Consider the following 25000-nt stretch of genomic DNA (forward strand, 5'->3'; position numbering starts at 1 on the left):
TCTCTCTCTCTCTCTCTCTCTCTCTCTCTCTCTCTCTCTCTCTCTCTCTCTCTCCGTGTGTGTGATTCACCATGGTCTTAGATCCCGTATTGAACTCGTGATCGACAGTGTGTGTGTGTGTGTGTGTGTGTGTGTGTGTGTGTGTGTGTGTGTGTGTGTGTGTGTGTGTGTGTGTGTGTGTGTGTGTGTGTGTGTGTGTGTGTGTGTGTGTGTGTGTGTGTGTGTGTGTGTGTGTGTGTGTGTGTGCGTGCGTGCGTGCGTGCGTGCGTAAACAAACCCCATTTCCTTTCCATCTACCTGTCTAAATCTCCTTATCCATCTCTATTCATCTATCCGTCCACTCGCCCTTGAAAAAACAACGCAGTTCCACGCGTTCAACGTAGCGATACGTAAAGTGCGTCTGTCAGCCTTGGTGATCTTCTGTTACCATCAGTCATGAGGTGTGAGTCATGCAGAGGAAGAGGAGAGGCGCTGACAACCAAGACCTCTTCGGCGAATCACAATAAATGCACGTGATGGTCTGCAAAGACGACACAGCCATGGGTTGTCAGAAAAAAAGAATTATTTCCCTCTTGGGTCTCTTCTCATTGTGCTTTAGATGGCGATATATTTTGCTTGGGATATTTTGATGCGGTGGTTCGTACGTTCTATAAGGCATGATTATTCTTGGCAGTATGTCAAAGTTTACGTTACGTTACGTTACGTTACGTTAGTACAATGGCTCCAAATCCAGGGGGGAGCACTTGAAGTAAGGGGAAGGGTTACGTTACAAAAGAATCCTATTCTCACAGCGCGTCCTATTTGACCTCCGGAAAGCGATCGAATCGCCCAACGCGTCAGCAGTCGACGGTGTAAGGTTTCTGAGCTCTCGTTGCTAAATACATCGTTTCAGCACAAAGATCATGAATGTGTCAGGGCTGATTTTCTAATAGTAGGCTTTGTGATACATAACTAAGTGTGCGCGCGAATAATCCTAGGCGTTGAAAAAAAAGCAAAAATCTCGACATTTTGTGGAGAGCAGTCTTGGTGTCTGGCAACAAAGACGTGGAAAACTGTCGTAGGAATTTGCCTTGAATCAACAAAATATCACGTTTATCTATTTCTGTTACCAAGGTTATCAATGGCTCATGCTTTTTCAATTATGTTATAAATAGAATATATTTTGATGACAATACCTGCCAAAAACTCTTGAATTATTTTACCAATTCCTGTGTCAACACGATATTTGAATACATAAAGTCGATACCAGAGACATCTGCTGGCCTCGATCATACAATGGTAAAGAAAAACCGTGAAACTGCGGAAGGCAGCATTCACCATTCTCCAACACTGTGAATCATCCATGACAATCTCCCAAGAAGACTACCGATCTATCCCAACTATTTACAGGGAGAGCCCACGTATTATGTGACCAAGGAATACCCATTTTCTCTTCCAAGAATTCAACAGTCCTTTCGTATATTTGATAACGTTTAGATAATATACGGGAATTGATTATAATCAATTTGCGTATACTTTATATATGCCTCTGATAGGTTGTTGTTTAATATGTCACGAAAGTAAAAGTTTCCTGGTTGGTGTAAACGGGAAATGAACAGTGAATTACAATGAAAAACGAAGTTTCGTCTTGGAAATTTCGTTTGTTCATTTGTATTCGTTGTGCCACGCCACTCCTTCCGTGGCGAATGCTACTTTCCTTTTTTTCTATTTCATTTATCCCTTAGAGACTATATTAGTTAATTCTGGCACTTTACTTTAACGAGAGAGTTATAAACTATCACGGTCAATTCCTTCCACGATATGTGGCATCTCTCTTTCTATAGTTCCTGACGTCATGCTTTTTATTCGTTTCCGTGGCACCAGTGTTACAAATTTTGCAAAAAAAAAATAGATAAACAGTATATAAGATCACGTCAATGAAACTATCAATGCTTATTGACACTGATATCTAATATTTATTTAACTAAGACAGCCCATAATACATTAAATCCATCCATGTCAAACATGATCGATTGCTTTCTCTATCACCAACTGGGATAGGATATTGGTTATGTTATACGTCAAGCCTAAGAATTGAGGACAAATAGAGACTCACGTCGAGTGACAAAGGTTAAGATCAGATGAGTATGACTCAGTCCCTCGGTATCACATGTCCCCCAGATAAATGACGAAACCCCTCGTGTTCAATGGGCACAATTGAAATAAAACGGTGAGTTATGGTCTGAAGGTCATTGACAGATCACGCGGAATTCAGAAGTTTGTCATCAGGTAGTCGAGGAGTCGAATGTGACCAACTGTCGTAGGCTTGTCCTCCTAAAACAAGAATTATTTGATGGCTGTAGCTTCCGGCCGACTCTAGCCATGGAAATCCCTGACCATCGCAGGAAATTGTGGAGAATGTGCGCACCGAATTCTGGGATAAACGTACAGAGTGCAAGAAGTACTTGTGTACCGATGAAAACAACGAGGAATCCAAAGGTGGACACGTACATTAACACACGCACGCGACTACGGGTACATACACGTTCTTTTCACATATAGAATCACGCACTCTAAAACATATACACATGCACGCGTACGTACACGCATATACACACACTGCGTACTGTACTGTATGTATGTACGTGGAGTGACGTTTTGTCTTTATTCTAGTTGTTCCCGTGGCATTCTTTCGGACGATAGCCCATCTCAATTAGCTCGTTTATCCACGAATGGATTTTTCACCTGTAATTTCTCATGCCATCAGCCTATTGTTGAATGTGTATAAAGGCAATATGTTATATGCACGTCTTTGCATATATGTATACTAACGTAAGTTTCTTTTTATATTAGATACATACATACATATACCAAGGCTTTTTCCCCCTTACAAGGGAGGTAGCCAAAAAGGAAAAAGCATTAAATAATTTCCACCCATTCCATCCCTGAATGCACTCCACACCCGTCCACCCTCCCTCTTATCTTAGCACCTCCTGGATGACGGGTCATCCCTCCACCTTGTCCACTGCCCTGGGTCAGAAGCAGTGTCGCAAGAATATACGATTCACCTTAGTGTATCTTTGCACAACTTAATTGATCCTGGTTATACGTTTACAAATATCATACGATAGTCTAGCAGTTCCGGCACGCCAGTATCAGATCAATGCTTACAAATGTTTACTTTCTCGACAATGAGAAAAAAAAAATATTATCGTTACGGAAGGTTACGTCAGCAGGTAATCCCTACCAGAACAGACCTTTGGACTAAGCCACAGACAAAACCACTAACCAACCCTCAAAAATGTCTTGTCTCTTTTGTTTACGTGGCTAGGTATTCATATTCATTATACGCAATACATACCACATGTACAAGATTTCACCTATGTCCATTTACATTCCTTCATGTGCGAAATATATGGATTATGATTTTTTAATATGATCTGTCTTTCCTATGTAATACATGCATTATGGTTATTATTTTTTTTTTTTTTTTTTTTTTTTTTTTTTTTTTTTTTACAAAAGTGTTGTGTATTGCCGAGATAGTCATGGAGAGCTGGTAAAGGAGATCTTTATGAAAAGGAACAGAAAACAAGGTTTACAGAAGTTCATCTCTGAGTGAAGATTCATTTCTAATCATTAAAGAATAACATGTCTCTACTCCGTTGTGGCGTCTCTAAAATCTGTGTGCTTGTGAGTAATTCACCATGGTCTTGGATCACGTGTTGGACTCGTGATCAACAGCTATTTCCCTCCCGGAAGAGCTCAGAGCTCATATATGACCGATCTATGAATAATGCTGTGACTTTACACGCACACACACCCAACACCCCGCCCACGAGAGTTGGAGTAACGATTCACGTGTGCATTTACCTAGTTGTATCTTACGGGAAGGAGAGCTATGCTCATGGTGTCCCGTCTTTGTATCTCGCAGTGTCAAGCTTGCTCTTAAAATTGTGCGTGTGTGTGTGTGTGTATGTCACATTTAACGAAATCCATAATAGGAAAGTTTATATACAGTACATTAGTTGGTTGTATCGATACCAGGTAGATGATTATGCCGCATGCAAGGTAAGTAAATTTTTCCATGTGGACAACACAACCCCCAAATGAGCTGCAGATCGATTGGTTAACATATGAATACGTGAGGTGTCATTGATGTAGATAGGTTGGTTTTATTATACGAATTATCTATAGAATATGTAGCACCGACCTAACTTACCTGAGCTAAAGTGCATACGCAATGTCGATTACCACATACTAGGAAATGCCTTCTTAATTTACTTTCTACCTGATAGGGAACGAGGAGCGAGTCTATAAATCAGGTACTGCATTGTGATATATATATTTATATATGTGTATCAATGTCCAACATGATTATCATGTATGATGCAAATATTGCATTGCTTACGTGCTAGGCCCTTGAGGTTGCACAACATCCTGGACATTCCGAGAAGAGCTTAGCGCGAACTTCGAACCGAAGCCGACGAGGTGACGTCATTCTCAGCCCGATTAGGCGATAACTGGACCAACCACATCGCACGTTGGAAAAAAATCGGATTATCTTAATATCTCATGGTCTCCTGCATTTGCATTGTATTAGAGAAGTGAATGAATTATCTGGCATAGGTTTTTTTTTATCTTTGTCGTGTCGAGGTACCAGGAAAGGTAACACGATCGCAACTAGTAACAAAACAGAGGGAAACGCAGCACTTTACTACCATCACACCACGTCACTCCTACATCAAACGATTGACGTATTGTATCACCATTTGAGTATGCAGCTATGACTGAGGTGATCTGGGAAGGTGTACTTTGACCCCTCCCCCTCCCCCCCCACCCCTCCACAACCCGTGGGCCTCCTCCAGTCGTCTCAAAGGTTGCTTTCAGACCGGTATCTAAAGACGACTGGCTCAGCGATCCACTCATTGTACACAGGCAGTCGGCTGAGTGAGGAGGTGATTCGACACAGTTTGTGAAGCCACAGGAAGGCTCGGCGTAGTCCAGCATTCTTTTTACTTTCACAAGTTCATATTCCGTTATAAATAATGGCCACCACCACGAGAATACATGGTGAGTAAACATTATTTCGTTGTGTGAGATATTGTGTGTATAGTCTATTTGTTTAAACATTTAAACGGAAACCGAGTCTGAAGATTTGATCAACCGATAGAGTAACCAGTGACGAACTCTGTACGAAAAAATTATGAAAGGCTAATTTAGTGAAATGTGTAGTGTAACTGAGCTGTTTGGTAACAATAGTCAAGAAAATGTTCGCCAATTTTTCAATTAGCGAAGTAAAGTTACATTTTCGCCCTACATACTGATTTTTTCAGTAGAATGAAGTTGGGAATGTCTACATTCCAAATGATTACTGAATGTTTGTATCTTTCGTGTACCTAGTATCTAACTTTATCTCCATTTATGCATTTACGTAGATTTTAGGTATTAGCCATGTTTGATCTATTTTAGGTATATATCTAGTTGTTTTATCTCCACAGCCACAGCCTGCACCACGCAGCACGAACCCGAGACAGCCGACAACTCCACTGCACCAAAACAGAAGCTGGCATTGGACCAGCTGTCCGTCGTCCGCTTTGTGGCCCAAGTTTCCCTTGTCCAGACCGTGACCACGTGGTCTAGGACTAAATGGGAGGAGGGAAGAAAGCTCTGGTACCTGTGGTGGCTTCTTGCATCTGTCGAAATCGTTCTCCTCAACTTCTGGATCTTGCTCCACACACTTCCCTGGCCCGACTGGGCCCTGGAGTACCTGCATCGCATCGATGAGGCCGTCGCCAAGGCACTGGAATGGACCCAAGGCAAAATCGACTGGGTCAGTTCCAACTTTAAGACGTATGTTGTGCCTCCTATCACGTACGTGTGGGATAAGGTAGCTCCCAACTTGGAAAAGAGTTCAAAGAATGAAGATTAGGAAGTCGTGTTGTCAAGAAGGGGGTTTTAGTTCTAGTGAATTATTTATTTTCTGTGAGAAACTAAGGTGTTTCTAGAAGTGCAAGGGCGTGGTACTAGCCTGCCACGTCGAAGAGTGGAAATGTGGATCAACAGGAAGATGTGGAAAGTTTCGTCTAAAAACTAGTTGAAGGTTTTCCTTCGTATATGCAGAAGTGTTTGTGTTTACATGGAAATATAGGTTACACATGTATAACACGTACGAGGCGATGTAAAATAAGGAGTACACAAAATACACGTAGGAAGACACGCAATAATACAGTTGAAAACCAGTTCCTCTGTGTTTTATGGTATGCTGTTTGAATATCTTGTAATAAAGAATGAGAAAGCTGTCACGGAAGTTCGTCATTGATGAAATGAAAACGAAAGTCTAATTCACTATTGTGGCCAAAGGTCTGAACGCATTAAGCTATATGCGACTTAGTGATTTCACTTAACTTGCTAATAAATCGTAGAGGAACTACTTAATTCATCTGTACATTTTGTCCGTTTGTCTACGCGCTTATTAGATCTAAATTTGTGCAAGGCGTATATCGTGATGCTCTGCTACATAAAGTTGAAATGTCATACAATTTATAAATAAAATATTGAAATTGTTGATTATTTTCTTTAAACAATAACCACGACAACTCCGCCCCCTTTTGCAGTATTGGCATCCGGCCAGCAAGTTAAGGTTGCTCACGGTAATGGCCTGGCGTTGGTCGCTTTGGACAATCGGGTTGGTTCTTCCCTTAAACGTCCTCAGAAGCTTCTGGAAGACCACGCAGGCGAGCGTAAGTGTACACGTTATTCTGAAGTTGGGAATCCGCTCACGGGCGACGGGCGACATTGTGTGCCGACGCTGAGCGGGGGAATTGAGGGTTGGGGGATAGGATAAAGTTAATGGTGGGATTACCGAATTGTAGATAATGGAAAAAATTCTATTACAATTAGTCTGAACTCGAGTTTGGGACTTTCTAAATTTCACCCAAGCAGTTATCCACAAGTACAAAGTATACAACTCTTGAAAAAATGTACAATGCCTAGCTAATGGTACACTAGTAATATATGGTACTTAGAAGGTAGCTTCGTGTTGGCAGATTAGGGTTTTGTCATGCAGTGGCCATGTGAGGCGGGTTTTAAGTTAATCTTAAATCAGCCACGTTGACAAGAGTAGAGCCATGGATGTATGCAAGGTTTGTTTTCAGGTGTTTTTGAGTGTTGTTCCCATTGTCTTTGCCTCGAAAGAGACGACTGTTGCCTCTTGAGTGTGTGGAGATTTGGATGATCGAACAAATTTTGTTGGCCAGAGGGTGGCAGGACTTGAAAGTGGAAAATGTCTGTAGGGCACTTCATGAGCCTGATATGATAACATAGGATGCAGGGGTGGGAGGTTGGATATATGGATGATATATAGGATGGCGAGAACTTTAGCAGTGACGAATGAGGCAAGGGAGACCAGATTTTGTTTACTGGGAACACTGATGAGTAACCGACTCTTGTTAGAGAGAACCGTCAGTGTATAGGTCAACGGCGAGTTTCCTGGATTTTTTTTTTTTTTTTTTTTTTTTTATATATATAGTATGGAGTTCTAGGGTTGGGCGTCTTTCAAAACTGCGGAAGTCCCTATGGACTAATGTCCAGGCTCGATCCCACCAGTGGGCAGTGCAGTGATATAGATGACGAGGCTTTAGGAATTGACTGTGCTACTGATATGTGGTGTGTAAGGTAAGACACTACTGTGTCGATTGTTGGCCAGTCTTCAAATTTTGGTTACGAATGGTGATGTCTAAAAAGCTTTCCAATTTGCATGGGAAAGGATTAGTGGGAAGCTGTTATTTTGGTATAGGTTGCAAAGAGGTTTTTGCAATTTCGGTGCGGGTGAGGATAAAGGGTTAAGTTTGGGTCCAAATAGCAGAGTTAAAGGGGGCGTAGGAGTATTGTAGAGAGTTTCTGTGGTCGTTTGGGTGGGACTATTGGTGGCTGGGGGTTGTCAGACGAGTCGTAGTGCTTCCGAGGTAGGGAACTTCCTCTTTTTTCATTCAAATTGGTACATTGTACAGTCGGAGGGTAACACAGGATGATTTTGGCTACATTTTACATATTTAGCTGGGTTTCAGGATGCAACACCGTATGTTGGGTCTGAACAATGTACACATGCAATTTCTATGCGGCATATATGTGTATTGTATGTGTTTGGTTATCATCATTTATACTGTATTTAGGTAACCCAGCGGAACGGGTTCCAAACCAGGTTGGTGTAAGTGAGCCATGTTTGAGGCACCCCACCCAACTCAAACACACGCATACACACACACAAATACACACACGCGCGAGGACATGCACGCACGCACACACACACACACACACACACACACACACACACCCTCTCCCTCTCTCTCTCTCTCTCTCTCTCTCTCACACACACACACACACACACACACACACACACACACACACACACACACTCTCTCTCACTCTCTCTCTCACTCTCTCTCTCTCAATCTCTCTCTCTCTCTCTCTCTCTCTCTCTCTCTCTCTCTCTCTCTCTCTCTCTCTCTCTCTCTCTCACACTCACACTCACTCTCAATCTCACACTCTCAATCTCTCACTCTCAATCTCTCACTCTCAATCTCTCACTCTCAATCTCTCACTCTCAATCTCTCAATCTCTCAATCTCTCACTCTCAATCTCACTCTCAATCTCTCACTCTCAATCTCTCACTCTCAATCTCACTCTCAATCTCTCACTCACTCTCACTCAATCTCACTCACTCTCACTCACTCACTCTCAATCTCACTCACATTCACACAGTCTCTCACTCGATCTCACTCAATATCTCAATCTCACTCTCACTCTCACTCTCACACTCACTCACATTTACACACTCGCACTCACACTCGCACTCTCACTCAATCTCTCACTCAATCTAACTCACTCTCACACACTCTCACACACTCCCACTCACTCTCACTCACTCAATATCTCATTCAATCTCACTCTCAATCTCACTCTCAATCTCACTCTCAATCTTACTCTCAATCTCTCACTCTGTCAATCTCTCACTCTGTCAATCTCTCACTCTGTCAATCTCTCACTCTGTCAATCTCTCACTCAATCTCAATCTCACTCAATCTCACTCTCTCAATGTCTTACTCTCTCTCAATCACTCACTCTCACTCAATCTCACTCAATCTCCCTCTCCCTCTCACATTCACACTCAATCTCTCACTCAATCTCACTCAATCTCACTCTCAATCTCACTCTCGCTCCCTCACACTCTCACTCACTCTCACACTCACACTTACACTCACTCATTTCACACTCTCTCTCACTCAATCTCACTCTAACTCTCACACTCTCTCACACACTCTCTCACACACTCTCTCACACTCTCACTCTCTCTCACTATCACTCTCTCACTCAATCTCATACACTCACAATCACACTCTCACACACTCACTCAATCTCTCACTCTCTCTCTCACTCACTTTTCCCAATATAGGGTGAGCAGGGTGGATCCCGAAAAATGTTGCTTAGTTGTACAGGCTGCTGCCGTACTGCCGTGCCCCTTATCCCAGCATAGAGTGACCACTAGGCCTATGTCACCACCACCTGTGTGGGATGTAACTAAGTGCTTCCATAGGGGGAGGAGTAGGCACACACACACACACACACACACACACACACACACACACACACACACACACACACACACACACACACACACACACACACACACACGCATGCACACGCATGCACACACGCATGCACACATACATGTACACATACATGCACACACGCATGCACACGCACACATACACACACACACACACATACAAACACACACACACACATACGCGCGCACACACACACACACACACATACGCACACAGACACAGACACACACACACACACGTACGTACATGCGTACGTCATTGACCACGCGCTGTATCTTCAGGTATTGAGTAATGATACGCGTATGGTTCAAAGGCCAGCAAAGTACCTCAGGAGGGTGAAAGGTTAAGAACATTACGCGGCTACCGTACAGGTCAGTTTGAGGGTCGGGATTAGTTCGGCTAAGAAGAAGAAAAACCTGCTGGTTAGGGAGAACATCTTAAGGTTGATATTAGGTGGTACTCTTACCTTTCGGTCCTCCTCTTTCCCCATTCCCCTCACCGCTGGTATGGAGTATTGACTACATATGTTTTATAGAATCAATACTTTTGGAACCTCTGGCACCTCTACGGATCAGAGTCGAACAGCAGCATTTTATGACTGGAGTTTAATCTCCACTCATAGAAGTGTGCTGGTTACTTTCAATTTCCACAATACCTCCTTTCTGCTGCCCTTCTCATATCTCGATCACCATTTATGTGACTCGACCTCTTCGGCGCGATGGTGTCTCCAAGGATAGTGGCATTGGTTACATGCTGACGTTGAAAAACAATTCGCCACTCACCCATACACCTTAGCCCCGCCCTCACCCTCCCCTCCCCTCCCCTCCCCTCCCCTCCCTTCCCCTCCCTTCCCTTCCCTTTTACCATCTTAAATTCTATCAAGTGAACAGACATATAAATGCCAGTTCACCATATAAATGAACATGTAAATAAACATATTAGATAAGTAAATAATATACACACACACATATATATATATGTATATATATATATATATATAATATAAATTCTTAAATATATTAATACGTTATATATGTATGTACGTATGTGTGCATACAAGCATGCTTTCCTGTATATATACGTATTTATGCATGTATGTATGCGTATATGTATGTATATATGTATTATGTATGCATATATGAATCTATCCATGTATGTATGCATGCATGTATGTATGTATTATGTCTGCGTATATGCATGTGCATATGCATGTGTATATGCATGTATGTATGTATGTATGTATGCATGTGTAGATTTGTAGTTATCTACAGTGGTATTGGCTCGGTGAGTTAAACTCGAAGAGGTGTCTTCGTTTTAATGTCCCAGTTTTCTCTGGTTTACAAATAAAAGTAACCTCCGAGGAAGACTCGGGGGTTGCCAGATTCTAAATTTATACAGGCACAAGTAGGCTGTTGCCATATTTATAATTTGTACATTATTTATTTACAAATGGTGCCATATGCTGATCGGAAGATTTGTAGAATCGGTTGGCGACGATGACAGGAGACGCATCTATTGTTGTCGCAGGTGTACGTTTTCCCGAAATGCTGGCGCCTCTGGTCACTGCTCAGGTCCAGAGACAATGAGAATGTCCCATAGGAGGAAAACCCGAGACAATGGAGAATCTCTTAAGAGTTGGTTGAAGATGTAGAGTTCACGCTCACCCCATATGCGTGCGTGCGCGCGTGTGCACGCTGGACATATAAAGGAATGACTCGATTTCAATTATCTTGCAACACATGTATGTATGTATGTATGTATGTATGTACATATGTGCATGTGAACATATATGCAAGTAAAGTGATCATAATTATGTGTAGCAGACAGCCAGGCAAGCATGTGGTTGAGGCCAGTCAGTCGCAGGTGAAGTGAGCGTAAGAGAACACTAATAGGGTTTCAACCTGTACGAAGCTGTATTAGGATTAACAATTTGGTTTTGTGTATGCGTGTGGGTGCGTGCGTTCATGCGTGTGCACACACATTTGTAAGCGATATTCTTTATAAATATATCCGTGTGAATGTGTATGGATAGATCTGCTGAGTGAATGAATTTAGTATTTACCCCTTTGTTCAGAGACTCACCGTTTTGCTTTATTCCCCGAAGGTTGAACAGAATCCCATAATCAAGGTCGCACTGCCCGACGTGCACCGGCTGAGCGCCGAGGACGAGAGGAAAAGTAACGAGACCAAGAGCGAGGGAGAAGTGGAGGAGTGGGAGGAGGAGTTCTGGGGCGACGAGGAATGTCTCTCCGATGCCTCTGACGTGGCAAACTTGTCGAAAATCACGAGTTTTAGTCACAAGGATAACAAAGGTATGACTACGGTAATCTGTCTGTCTTGAGGTGGCGGGTCACTAGGCTAACAAGTTACTTGATTTTATCACTTCGTTTGAGTAGACGACGACGACTGGTTACAATATTCTAGACTTCCGTAAGAACATCTCAACAATATGTCTAACATTCGTATAGGTTTGACTTCTTTTAGTACGTCATTCAGCTTCTTGCTATATGACGCAGGAGTAATTTGATATTTGGAAATTAGAAAAAAAAAAAAATCGTAACAGAAGTCGTTTCTGCCCAAACGAAGTAACAGAAGCAAGGAACATGCTAGTGAGAAACCTTTAGCTCTTTTTCCAAGCCTGTGTTATTTTTCCTTCTTTCGATGAACATGCAATAAAACTAAGAATTTTATCCACCGATTGCTTCCAACATTGTTTGCGTATTCAGTCACGGATTCTATCCGGTTCTAAAGCTTTTCTTGTATCCGTCGACCCCAAAAGACTTAGTATTTTCCTCACTTCTGTCTTCTAAACACAAATTATTGCACACTTCTCCTTCCTCTGCAAACTGCTCTCCTTTGTGAATTGAAAATTCTCGTTGTTTTTACCTAAGGTGAAGTCTCCCTAAATTCTTCACCATCCATTATTACTATCAAGTAACCGTTCACCTCCAACCAGACTGATAGTAAACCATCTACATTAACGTAAGCTATCACTAGTTTCCTTGCATTTTCACCCTCCCTTTAGAAATTATTTTATCGGGCTCTGATTGAGAACTATCCAGAAAATAATATGCTGTTTCTTCTGTCTTCATTTCATTTTTGTTCTTGGCTTTCTTTACAAGTTCATATGTCTTTGCACATTCATCCTCAGTCGCATCTTTCCTGATATAAATTATTTCAAGCTTGTTTTTTCCTACCAACTTTCAACAAATCCTGATGATCTCATCTGCTATGGCTCGCGACTAGATATTCATCCTCACTGGACGTGAGCTACTGTTGCCTCTTGTACTGGCTTAACCTAAACACCTCGTCAGTCTGATCATTAAGGCGGTATCACACTGAGCTATTTTTCCTCCGACTTTTGGAGCAGATTTCCAGCCCTCAGTTTTAGATAAGGAATTCGATATGCCGCATGAAAATAATTTACCTCCAGTAAATCAAATAACATCCTATGTATTTTTGTTGAAATAAACAAAATAGTTTGCCTTTGTGATTTTGCAGTGGAGAAATTATGGAGGTGGACGATACCGCCGACTAATCGGAGGTTGAAGGAAAATTAGCCCAATATGATAACCCCTTTAGTCATTTCCCTTCATGCGTGCGTGTGTGTGGGTCTTTGCGTGGGTGTAGAGGTGAATGAGTAAATGTACGTGTGAAGGAGTTTAGAATGTGTTTGTATTTCTTAGGTTTCGAAAGTGCGTCACTTCCTGGTTCGTGGTGGGTCTCCTTATGTACCTCAGCTTCCGTGCCATTTTTATTTTATTTTTTTCTCATTTTAGTTCATTACAGTTTTCAGTGAACCCACGGGACCAACGGTGGGTACCTGTAAGTGGTGATTCCACAAGATTGATATCAGATTCATTTCCCCTGTCGTTTTCACATGAAAGGTGACGGGAACCAACGACTATTCCCCTCCTCCAACAAAAAACAGGTGAAATAGAGTTTTTTTTTTTTTTTTTTTTTTTTTTTTTTTTTTTTTTTTTTTTTTTTTAAATTTTAATTTTTTTTTTTATAAATTTATATTTTTAATTTTTTTTTTTTTTTTTATTTTTTTTTTTTTTTTTTGTGGGGTTTGCGGGGCTGAAACCCGTTCGGATCTCAACCTTGTCGGTGGTCCGAAACTGTTCGTATATAATGTAAAATCAACATAAGTCTTGATTTTTTTTTTTTTTTTTGGGGTGGGTGGGCTAGGAGAACAAGTAATTCATAAGGGGATGTAACGAAACAAGTTATATTTACGGGGCGAGTAAAGTGGAAATCAAACAATATACAGATGGGGCAGCAAAACGACGAGCCCTCTATGGTCCAGAGTTCCTTAGGGAAGCTGGGGTTCCTTTAGAGGCCCGGGGTTCTTTAAGAGACCCAGAGTAACTTTGGGTTGCAGTTCCTCTAGGCCTCTAGGGCCCAGGGTTCCTTAGTAGCGCCGGGGTTCCTTTGGGGGCCTGAGTTCCTTAGATTTCAAAGTTTCTTTGGGGCCTGGGTTCCTCTAGGGCCCGGGGTTCCCTAGGATTTGGAGTTCCTTTGAAGCTGGGGTTATTTTACAGGCCAGGGGATTTCCTGGGGGCCTGGGTTTCCTCTAAGGGCCCGGAGCTCCCCAGGGTGGTTCTAGGATTTGGAGTTCCTTTGGTGCCGGGGTTCTTCTAGAGGCCCGGTGTTCCTCTAGGGGAGATCGGGGTTCCTCTAGGACCCGGGGTTCCCCAGGATTAGGAGTTACTTTGGGGCCGGGGTTCTAGAGCCCCAATTTTTCTCTAGGGTGGAATCGGGGTTCCTCTAGAACCCGGGGGCTCCTAGGATTTGGAGTTCTTTTGGTGCCAGGGTTCTTCTAAAAGCCCAATATTTCTCTAGGGGGGATCGGGGTTCCTCTAGGACTCGGTGTTCCCTAGGATTTGGAGCTCTTTTGGTGCCGAGGTTCTTCTAGAGGCCCAATATTTTTCTAGGGGGGATAGGGGTTCCTCTAGGACCCGGGGTTCCCTAGGATTTGGAGTTCCTATGGGGCCGGGGTTCTTCTAGAGGCCCAATATTTCTCTAGGGGGGATCGGGATTCCTCTAGGACCCGGGGTTCCCTAGGATTTGGAGCTCTTTTGGTGCCGAGGTTCTTCTAGAGGCCCAATATTTTTCTAGGGGGGATAGGGGTTCCTCTAGGACCCGGGGTTCCCTAGGATTTGGAGTTCCTTTGGGGCCGGGGTTCTTCTAGAGGCCCAATATTTCTCTAGGGGGGATCGGGGTTCCCTAGGATTTGGAGTTCCTTTGGGGCCGGGTTCTTCTAGAGGCCCAATATTTCTCTAGGGGGGATCGGGGTTCCTCTAGGACCCGGGGTTCCCTAGGATTTTGAGTTCCTACGGGGCCGGGGTTCTACTAGAGGCCCAATATTTCTCTAGGGGGGGATCGGGGTTCCTCTAGGACCCGGGGTTCCCTAGGATTTGGAGTTCCTTTGGGGCTGGGGTTCTTTTACAGGCCAGGTGGTTTTCCTACAGGGTTCCTCAAGGAGCTGTGGTTTCTTTGGGGACCTGGGTTCACTAGGACTTGGAGTTCCTTTAGGGCCGGGGTTCCTCTAGGACCCGTGTCGGGGTTCCTTGGGGAGGGGTTCCTCTATGAGACCAGGGTTCCTTAGGGGTCAGGGTTTCTCCAAGGGTCTAGGGTTCCTCAGGAGTCTGGTTTCTTTTAGAGCCCTAGGAATCCTCTGTGGGGGGCCATAGTTATTTTAGAGGTACGGTGACCCTCTATAGACCAGGGGTTCCTCCATGGGGACGAAGGGTTCCTTTGGGGTCGGGGTTCCTGTAAGCAGTCGGGGTTTCATTTGGTCGGCCAAGGGCCAGGGTTCGTCTAGAGGTCGAAGTTCCTTTGGGATTCGGGTTTCTTTGGGGTCGATATTATCTTGGGGTCGGGGGTTCCTGTAAGTTGCTGGGGTTTCCTTTGGTTGGCGGGGGAGGGGGGATCGTCTACAGTAGGCGTCCAAGTTCCTTTGGGATTCGGGTTCCTTCGGAACCAGAGTTCTTAGAAAGGCCCAAGGTTCCTTTAGGGGCCGGGGTTCCTTGGAGATTGGGGTTCCTTAGGGGTCAGGGTTTATCCTTCGGTTTTGAGATCATCCTTTGGGGTCAGGGTTCATAGGGTCATCCTTAGGGGGGTCGTGCCTTTGTCATCGTCCTCAGTCGACTTTCCGACCCCGGTGGAATCCTCCGGCCTCGGAAGGGCCCAGCGATCAAGGGACACAAACGATGTGGGCAGATTAGGAGACTCAATTTCATACTTTACCTGCCACAGGGGCAGGCAGGTCAAAGCAAAAAATATATAAAAAAAGAAATGGGTAGATGATGATGATGATGATTGATGATGATGATTGATGATGATGATTGATGATTGATGATGATGATTGATGATGATGATGATGATTGATGATGATGATTGATGATGATGATGATGATGATGATGATGATGATGCATTTATTATCTTAAAAATTTACTCTACATTCAGATGACTCCCCTTAATTGGGAAAGAGGGAGGGGGGTGACACGGAGATAAGTAGCCCTGCTCAGAATCAGCCAGAATAAAAGGACATAAAAACGTTTCACGGAAATGTCAATGGGATTATGTTTCAAGAAGCGTCCGTCTTTGGCTTCGATTGGTGCGAACATACCCAATCTCGCGCGTTGCGGATAAGGAATTGACCACACGATAGTACGACTAGCGGCGAATGACTTCTGGCCACCGCTTATTATAATTAGCATTCGTGGACAAACTGGCGGTAGTTCTGTTGAGTAGAAAGGGCTGAGTACTGACAATACCTAGTCACTAAGACTTATTATAAGCTCTACAGCAAGGGTTCTCAGCCTTACTTGGCCCATTCACCCCTTTCACCATTTGTCTGAATGTCATTCCCCCCTCCTTTCCAAGATTGCCTGTTTCAAAAAGTGCATTCTAAATAATATGCAAATATTACTAAAAAACCTGTTATTTTTTCCAAATTAGTATATATTTTTCCTATATTAGTATAATTCCAGCCCAGGTGACAGGCCAGATAGGCCAAAACCTGTAATTGCTTTCCTCGCCGCGTAAACTGACTGTGGTCACAAATCACCCCCAGAAAACCCAAAATTCCCCCCTGGGGGTGAATTTCACCCCTAATGAGAACCCCTGCTCTACAGTGTTACCTGGCGAATTGAGGCCGCGTGTATAACCATGCCTCCCTCGGTGCATTGCGTACCACAGCGTAGCCAGGCTCCAATCATTGACAGGAGCTCTGCCATTGTACTGCGGTCACACGCAACTTCTGATTGTCTTGGGCCTCCCTTGCCACCGGATGCCAGTTGTTGTGGCCAAGGGTGTTCAGTTCATGGAGTTTGGGGCCTCTTCTGTAGCTAAATATTTGCACAGCTTTCCTTACCATCTTGTAAAAGGATAAGCTCGTCGTCATCGTCTACGAAGGTCTACCAAAAACAATCAAAGTAGACCGAATCTATCGAATATTGGAGACCTTACCCACGTTGGGCATTTTGAGTGAATCATTAAACTCATTTTTATTTCTGTTGTCATCGCTCGGGTTACAAATACTTATGTTGTTTCTTCATGAGCAGTATTGTGATTTCCCCTCTACCGGACCAAGTCGCTGGAAATAGACAGAATAGATATGAACCGAATATAAAGTTGATTCAGATATGTTTAACACTTTACCGTGTTGAGGATTTTTTCTTCGTCTGAATAAAATCGCTGGGCGGCAGGGTGGAATAAATGTATGAATTGGTGATAGCCATCAAAATACTAACTTTTTTGATACAAATAGATATTTTCTTGTCATTACATTGATACAATTCTTTTTACAAAAATAAAAACGGCTTTAGTTTCAAGACTACTATCGTATGTAAATATATATAAATATTCAACATCGAGAGATATATTTACATGCAATAATAGGTTCAGGTGTCCTCAATAGTACTATATGCTTTATTCTGTTCTCCCTCTGTTTTTTTTTGTGTGTGTGTGTGTGTGTGTGTGTGTGTGTGTGTGTGTGTGTGTGTGAGAGAGAGAGAGAGAGAGAGAGAGAGAGAGAGAGAGAGAGAGAGAGACATCAGGCCTGAAGAAAATCATGACCTCATTTTTTTGGTGAGATCACGCCTACAAAGAGTCTTGATCGTTATTAGGATAATTTTATCCCAATGTCTTAATATAACGAATCGTATTCCTTATCAATTTCAACAGTTTCAGCAAAAGTACACATCTCAGATACCAACAGAGTGTCCTCGACGGCTGCAGACAGATAACGCTATAATCTATAACAATGAGGACTGTTTCACTCAAGATAACAGGAGAATAAATCAAAAGTGCATTACAGTTTTATATATTCATTGCGATATCGATCGATTTGTCACTAGGGGCCGCGTCCATAAAGAATTTCAAACTAAAATTAAAAATATAAACCACCTGTGAGTCACTTTTTCGTTACACAAAAAAAAATATTTTATCTCCTCTGGGAGGTTTGCCTTGTTGCCAATTGTACTTTGACTTAGTTCGAAAAAATGTTTGATATTAAAACTACACCAGTATTCGTTGTTACTGTTGTAAAAGTTATAGAAATATTCTTGTCATACATCAAACTTTGCAAATTATGAGGATCGTAAATCTCGCTATTAAAACAGGGCTTGCAACAAGCGAACACTCACTTTACACAGCCTCAACACGGAAGAATTTTTAAGTTAAGGAAAAACACCTATGAAAAAAATGTGAATTCGTAGGTGAAATTCTATAAAAAAAAAAATCTCCTATGAATTCCGTTGACAGAAGACTTTGCTGCTTCATTTTTTATATAAATGTGTTTCTTTAATTTAGTTTTTAACAAAGATATATAAAAAAGAAGACGTGTAAAAAAACAAAAGTATGAAAAGTGACTTTCCATTCATTCAAAGAACCTTGAAAGATATGAATGTGGTTTGTCGTCTAATCGAAGATTTGAAGATACATTTCACCAAAGAATAACAAATGCACAAAGTGAGGCAAGCATTCTAATACTGAACCAGATGATAAGCTAATAATATCAATTGGGTCTGCATCACAATTTTTTTTGGTTTTCTATAACTCTTCTTCATTTGTCTTTTTCCTCTATCCTTCAGGATTGTAGCTAACACTCGCTCTCTCTCTCTCTCTCTCTCTCTCTCTCTCTCTCTCTCTCTCTCTCTCTCTCTCTCTCTCTTCTTTTCTATTTTCTTTTATTTGTTTGTCTTTTATCTTCTCTTCCCCTCTCTTCTTTTCTCTTTTCTTCTCTCCTCCTCTCTTCTCTTCTCTCCTCTTTCTCTGTTATATATATATGTATATATATATAATATATATATATATATATATATATATATATATATATATATATATATACATACATATCCTAAAAAAGTTCGACACTGTGGATGTATCCATAGTGAGTGAACTATCACAATTGACACTGGAATGTAACATCGTACAGTCGTCACCGCTGTTATGGTTATTCCGGTTCCATTATTGGGTTTTATTTCTTTTTGTTTTGCTCTGAAAACCAATCCCCCACACTTATTAATTACAAGTAATATTCCTGCATGGTCCAAGGGAAGATTTTTTTATCTAACCTCAAACGAAAATTACGCGGATGATCTAGTTAGACGTGTTGTCATCTTAGGCATTAAAAGTATTTCTATTTTTATTGGAATTCTTCGCAAAGGGCATCTAACTTTAGAAATCTTTTTCTAAGATATACATTTTTATGGATAACTGTGATAGTACGTTCAAGATTTAGAAGCAGAGATGTGACTTAAAAGTGATTAGGGTATCATTCAGGTCAATGAACGATACTCGTAAATCTCTCGAGATGCAAACCATCCAAGTATCTCCACACTATTATTGTAGCCACATGTACCTTGTCCATGATGCATAAGAACAAAGTCTAATTTCGTCATTATCCTGGAGATTTTAGTGACACCCCTATGGACCAGAGTTACTTTTGTTGTAAGGAGCGCCTATGTGGCACAGGAGTAGTAGAAAACTTATGAGTGACGTAAGGCTAATAAGAAACCTCTCGGTGACATACAACCGTTAGAAAACCCGTGAATAGGTCTTTACTTATTAGAGACTATAAGAGACAAACGCAGTAAAGAGCACGTGGTTTGTACACAATTACGGAATTCTCTAAGTAAAAAGGGCAAAACCTAAAAAAAAAAAAATTCTGTCCTTCTTCCAGGTCGAAGTGTTGCGTGCGTGCGCAAGACCGCCACTGCTGAGGGTCGCCTACGAACTGTGATGGAGCGTCGAGTGAACGCCCAGCTCAAACTAATGCGCAAAAACTCCATCCGCTTCTCCAGGGGCGTTGTAAGTATTTCTCGTTCTCTCTCTCTTGCTCTCTCTCTCTCTCTCTCTCTCTCTCTCTCTCTCTCTCTCTCTCTCTCTCTCTCTCTCTCTCTCTCTCTCTCTCTCTCTCTCTCTCTCTCTCTCTCTCTCTTCTCTCTCTCTCTCTCTCTCTCTCACTCTCTCTCACGCTCTATTTCCCCCCTTTCTCTCTCTCTCTCTCTCTCTCTCTCTCTCTCTCTCTCTCTCTCTCTCTCTCTCTCTCTCTCTCTCTCTCTCTCTCTTCTCTCTCTCTCTCTCTCTCTCTCTCTCTCTCTCTCTCTCTCTCTCTCTCTCTCTCTCTCTCTCTCTCTCTCTCTCTCTCTCTCTCTCTCTCTCTCTCTCTCTCTCTCTCTCTCTCTCTCTCTCTCTCTCTCTCATTCTCTCTCTCTCTCTCTCTCTCTCTCTCTCTCTCTCTCTCTCTCTCTCTCTCTCTCTCTCTCTCTCTCTCTCTCTCTCTCTCTCTCTCTCTCTCTCTCTCTCTCTCTCTTCTCTCTCTCTCTCTCTCTCTCTCTCTCTCTCTCTCTCTCTCTCTCTCTCTCTCTCTCTCTCTCTCTCTCTCTCTCTCTCTCTCTCTCTCTCTCTCTCTCTCTCTCTCTCTTGCTCTCTCTCTCTCTCTCTCTCTCTCTCTCTCTCTCTCTCTCTCTCTCTCTCTCTCTCACTCTCTCTCTCTCTCTCACTCTCTCTCTCTCTCTCTCTCTCTCTCCTGTCTCTCTTCCACCCTCTCTCTCTCTCTCTCTCTCTCTCTCTCTCTCTCTCTCTCTCTCTCTCTCTCTCTCTCTCTCTCTCTCTCTCTCTCTCTCTCTCTCTCTCTCTCTCTCTCTCTCTCTCTCTCTCTCTCTCTCTCTTGTTACTCCGCAGTATCATCGTCATTATCATCGTCATCGTCATTGGAAGAGGAGGTGAATCAAGTAGAGAAGAAAAGGTAAAAGGTGCAGATGGAGAGATGATAATGGAAGAGAAGGCAGTAAGAGGAAGATGGGCAGAGTATTTTAGGGAGTTGCTAAATGTGAAGGAGGATAGGGAGGGAAAGGTAGTTGCAATGGGAAACGCTAAGAAAATGACCGTGATGAGTGAGGAAAATGGAGGAGAAATAGGGAAAGATGAAGTGAAGGCTATTGTTAAGATGATGAGAGTAGGTAAGGCACCTGGTTTGGATAGATGTCATGCAGAATGTCTGAAAAAAGGAGGTACAGTGATGGTGGACTGGCTGGTGAGGTTATTTAATGTTTGTTTAAGAGAGGGTAGAGTACCGGAGGACTGGAGGAGTGCCTGTATAGTTCCACTTTACAAGGGAAAGGGGGACAAGTGTGAGTGTAGTAGTTTCAGAGGGATTAGCTTGTTAAGTGTAGTTGGGAAGGCTTATGGGAGGGTCTTGATTGAGAGGATTAGGAGAGGAACAGAGGGAGTGATTGGTGAGGAACAGTGTGGGTTTAGGACAGGTAGGGGTTGTGTAGATCAGATTTTTGTGGTAAGAAAGATATGTGAGAAAGCTATAGGAAAAAGTAAGGTTGTTTTTGGGCTTTTTGATTTGGAAAAGGTTTATGACAGGGTAGACAGGAAGGCACTGTGGGAGGTATTGCAGATAGGAGGAAAGCTGTTAAGAGCAATCAAGAGTGGTAGAGCGTGTGTCAGGATTAAAAATGGAGAGAGTGAGTGATTTGAGGTAAAGGTGGGACTTCATCAGGGATATGTTATGTCACCCTGGCTGTTCAATTTATACATGGATGGGGTGGTGCGAGAGGTAAATGCAAGGGTACTGGGTCAGGGATTGGAGATGGTTAAAAAAAGATAGAGAAAAGTGGGAGATAAGCCAGCTGTTGTTTGCGGATGACACTGCACTTGTAGCAGGATCAGAGGAGGGATTGAGGAAGTTAGTGACAGAGTTTGAGAAGGTTTGCGAAAGAAGGAAGTTGAAGATAAATGTGGGTAAAAGTAAGGTGATGAGATGTACAAATGGAGAAAGTGGCAGCAGACTGAAAGTGAGCATTAAGGGAGAGAGACTGGAGGAAGTGGATAGTTTTAGATACTTGGGTGCGAATGTGGCAGGAAAGGGAGGAGTGGAGGTGGAGATAGAATGTAGATTGAGAGAAGCGAGTAAATGCCTTGGTGGATTAAAAAGTGTAATGAGAAATAGACATTTGGGAATGGATGCTAAGAGGAGATTGTATGAAGGAGTGATTGTGCCAACAGCACTGTATGGGGTAGAAACATGGAACATAAGAGAGGAAGAGAGGAGGAGTTTGAATGTGTTTGAGATGAGGTGTCTGAGAAGTATGATAGGGGTTACTAGGCTGGATAGAGTGAGAAATGAGGAGGTGAGGGGGAGAACGGGGATGGAAAGGGAGTTGGGAGATAGGGTTGTCGAAAAAGTATTGGGATGGTTTAGACACATGGAAAGAATGAGTGAAGAAAGATTAGTAAAAGTGGTGTGGAAGGCAGAGGTGGAAGGAGTGAAGATGAGGAGTCGACTTAGGATGAGATGGATGGATGGGGTAAAATGGGCATTGGGAAAGAGGGGGATGTCTGTTGAGGAAGGACGGAAGAGGACAGAAGACAGGGGTTAATGGAGAATGGTTGTATATGGATGATGCTGTGATGCATGTGATGGAATGGGTAGGGGGTGGGGGGTGAGGGAGTATGTGTGAGAAATATTTTGACGTATCCCCAAGGGATTTCTCCCCGTCTTCTCCTTTTTTGCATGAGGGGACGGAAAGGGGGGGGTCGCCGATTTAATGAAGCGGCCTTGCTGTGGATGCGCTGTGTCTTGTGTGACACTACTTCTGATCCAGGGTAGTGGGTGAGATACAGGAATGAGCCGTCATCCAGGAAGTGCCAAGAGGGAGGGAAGAGGGTGGAGGGGAGTGGAGTGTGATAGGGATGGAATGGGTGGGAGTGGTTTTAATGCCTTTTTTTTTGGGGGGGGGGCTACCTCCCTTATAAGGGAGAAAAGAGCCATTGGTATGTATGTATATGTAAAATCACTGAGAAAATATTTTGTTTTCCCGAAATAAACACCAAGTGAGGACAGAGCCTTTATTAGTACGATGTTTCGCTTTTTCAAGTAGATCGTCGTAATACACATGACTAAGATTAAATAAGAAGAACTGGGGGAACGGGGGGGGAGGGAGGGAGGGAGAGAGGAAGGGAGATAGGGGGGAGGGGGTCACTGAATATAAGGAAACGTTAAGGAGAAAGTGGAGCAAATATCTGAGAACAGGAAAGGTTAAGGATAAGATGGAACAATTGGCTGTGACATTGGCTCACAACCGAGGAACGAAAGGAAGAAGAAAATAAAAAGGGTGGGCAAATGTCTACTAGGGAGGGGACGGAGGGTAACGAAAATAAAATGTCATTTGACATACCGGATAAAAATCATTTTCCTCCATTATATCAGATTTCTTCCCAAAAGCTGCGGACTACAAATCTACTGCAATAGTCGGAGGGAAAATAGTCCAGTTTGATAAGGTCGTCATTGGTAGAAGATGTACATATCACATTGGGGTCCTGTGTCCGATGCTCGTATCTCGACGGACCAATTTAGTAATTTGAAATATATTACCGTCATTAGGGATTTATTCCATAATTCAACTATATACTAAGTTTCATTTATATTTGTCTTTGCAGAGGATAACCATACTGTATCACAGAAACTGAGTTTATCATAGATTTGTGTAAACAAATAGAAAATATCTTTGTCTTAAGATAGGGTTTATAATATCAAGAATAAGTTGGAAATTAGTTTCATAAAAAAAAATCGTTAGTAAATATTAATCTATTTTTAGTCGATCAGCTATATCTTTATGATCATATGAATAATTATTTACTATGGAGAGAATTATCGAGGTGTTCATCAGCCAGAGTTTGATTATCTACTATTTTCGCTTTTGATATACACCTGAGCTTCATGGAACCACGGCCACTGAAATGCATTATTTTCAAAGCCTCATGTTTATTCAAGAGCTCCAAATGTCCATGCGTTTCTCTAACCAGAGAATCAAGACGACTAGAAATACAGAATATTCTGCTGACGATGAACAACGCTTCTTTCTTTGAGCACAATATCACTCCAAAGAGAATGTCATTGAGATATAAGAAGGGTATCAGGAGTTAGATATAGTGAAAATATGTAATTACCATTTGTCTAATTTAATTTTTCATTTCGTATGATTCTGTTTTATCTTAATCTATTTTATTTTATTTTATTTTATCTATGCATGTGTTTATTTATACACACGCACATACACACACACACACGCACACACACACTCACATATATATATATAAATATATATATATAAATATATATATATGTAAATATATATATATATATATATATATATATATATATATATATATATATATATATATATATATATATATATAAAACCCCTAAGGTACCGACTTTATCAAATATATTGTCATTACCGCTGTACAGGGACGATTTGCAAGAACAAGTTTGGCACTCCGTAGAATACCTGGTTTTCAAGAAAGGTCCCTAGAAGTGTGTCCCCCATTTGGGGTTGTAAGAAGGCTTTATCATCTTGGAGAAAAACTGAAGTTGAATCTTCCTTACATCGTCTAAGATAGTCATACAACACCACACATACACACAAACATATATACATACGCACATGCATATGTATACATGTACCATGTATTCTTGTTTAAAATGAAAAAGTTTAAAGAAACTAGATGAAAATGTACTTTAAGTCTCACTTTTACAAGAATTATTAATTGATATACATACGTAAGCATATACATACGTAAGCATAAACGTTTGTATTGAACACTGCGCGAATTTCACTTATTCGCGGGCATCTCGCGAATTAAGAGTGATGGCGGTATCTAAGAAACGCGGAGATGCTGTCCTGATATGCTACACTCAGAAAAAAACACGCTAAACAGGAGTATATTTAAATTCATCTACGGCCATGAACAAAACTAAAGATCTGTGGTTTGTTCCTATGAAACAAAGGACTCCCTTTCTAGTAATTTAGTACACACAAGACGCTAACACGCTGACACGAACTCTCCTCCCGCAGATCAGTTACGCCGA

General features: G+C 42.2%; 1 protein-coding gene across 2 annotated transcripts in view; it reads left to right on the plus strand.

Moving 5' to 3' along the window:
- The first annotated feature begins 4839 nt into the window (after nucleotides 1-4839).
- Nucleotides 4840-25000, plus strand: part of LOC143029109 (uncharacterized) — a 31330-nt gene continuing 11169 nt past the window's right edge. Inside the window, exons 1-6 of one of the 2 annotated variants that reach the window (XM_076191540.1) lie at nucleotides 4840-5049; nucleotides 5478-5809; nucleotides 6594-6719; nucleotides 11710-11917; nucleotides 19799-19926; nucleotides 24987-25000. The exon at nucleotides 24987-25000 is cut by the window's right edge and continues 70 nt beyond it. In XM_076191540.1, the coding sequence (XP_076047655.1) occupies nucleotides 5025-5049; nucleotides 5478-5809; nucleotides 6594-6719; nucleotides 11710-11917; nucleotides 19799-19926; nucleotides 24987-25000 (833 nt within the window). In that variant the 5' untranslated portion in view covers nucleotides 4840-5024. The remainder of the gene's footprint in view (nucleotides 5050-5477; nucleotides 5810-6593; nucleotides 6720-11709; nucleotides 11918-19798; nucleotides 19927-24986) is intronic. The other variant, XM_076191541.1, reaches the window with a different exon arrangement.

The sequence above is a fragment of the Oratosquilla oratoria genome, chromosome 10 (assembly GCF_046742065.1).
Source record: "Oratosquilla oratoria isolate Oo_2021 chromosome 10, ASM4674206v1, whole genome shotgun sequence".
In the NCBI taxonomy this organism is placed as follows: domain Eukaryota; kingdom Metazoa; phylum Arthropoda; class Malacostraca; order Stomatopoda; family Squillidae; genus Oratosquilla; species Oratosquilla oratoria.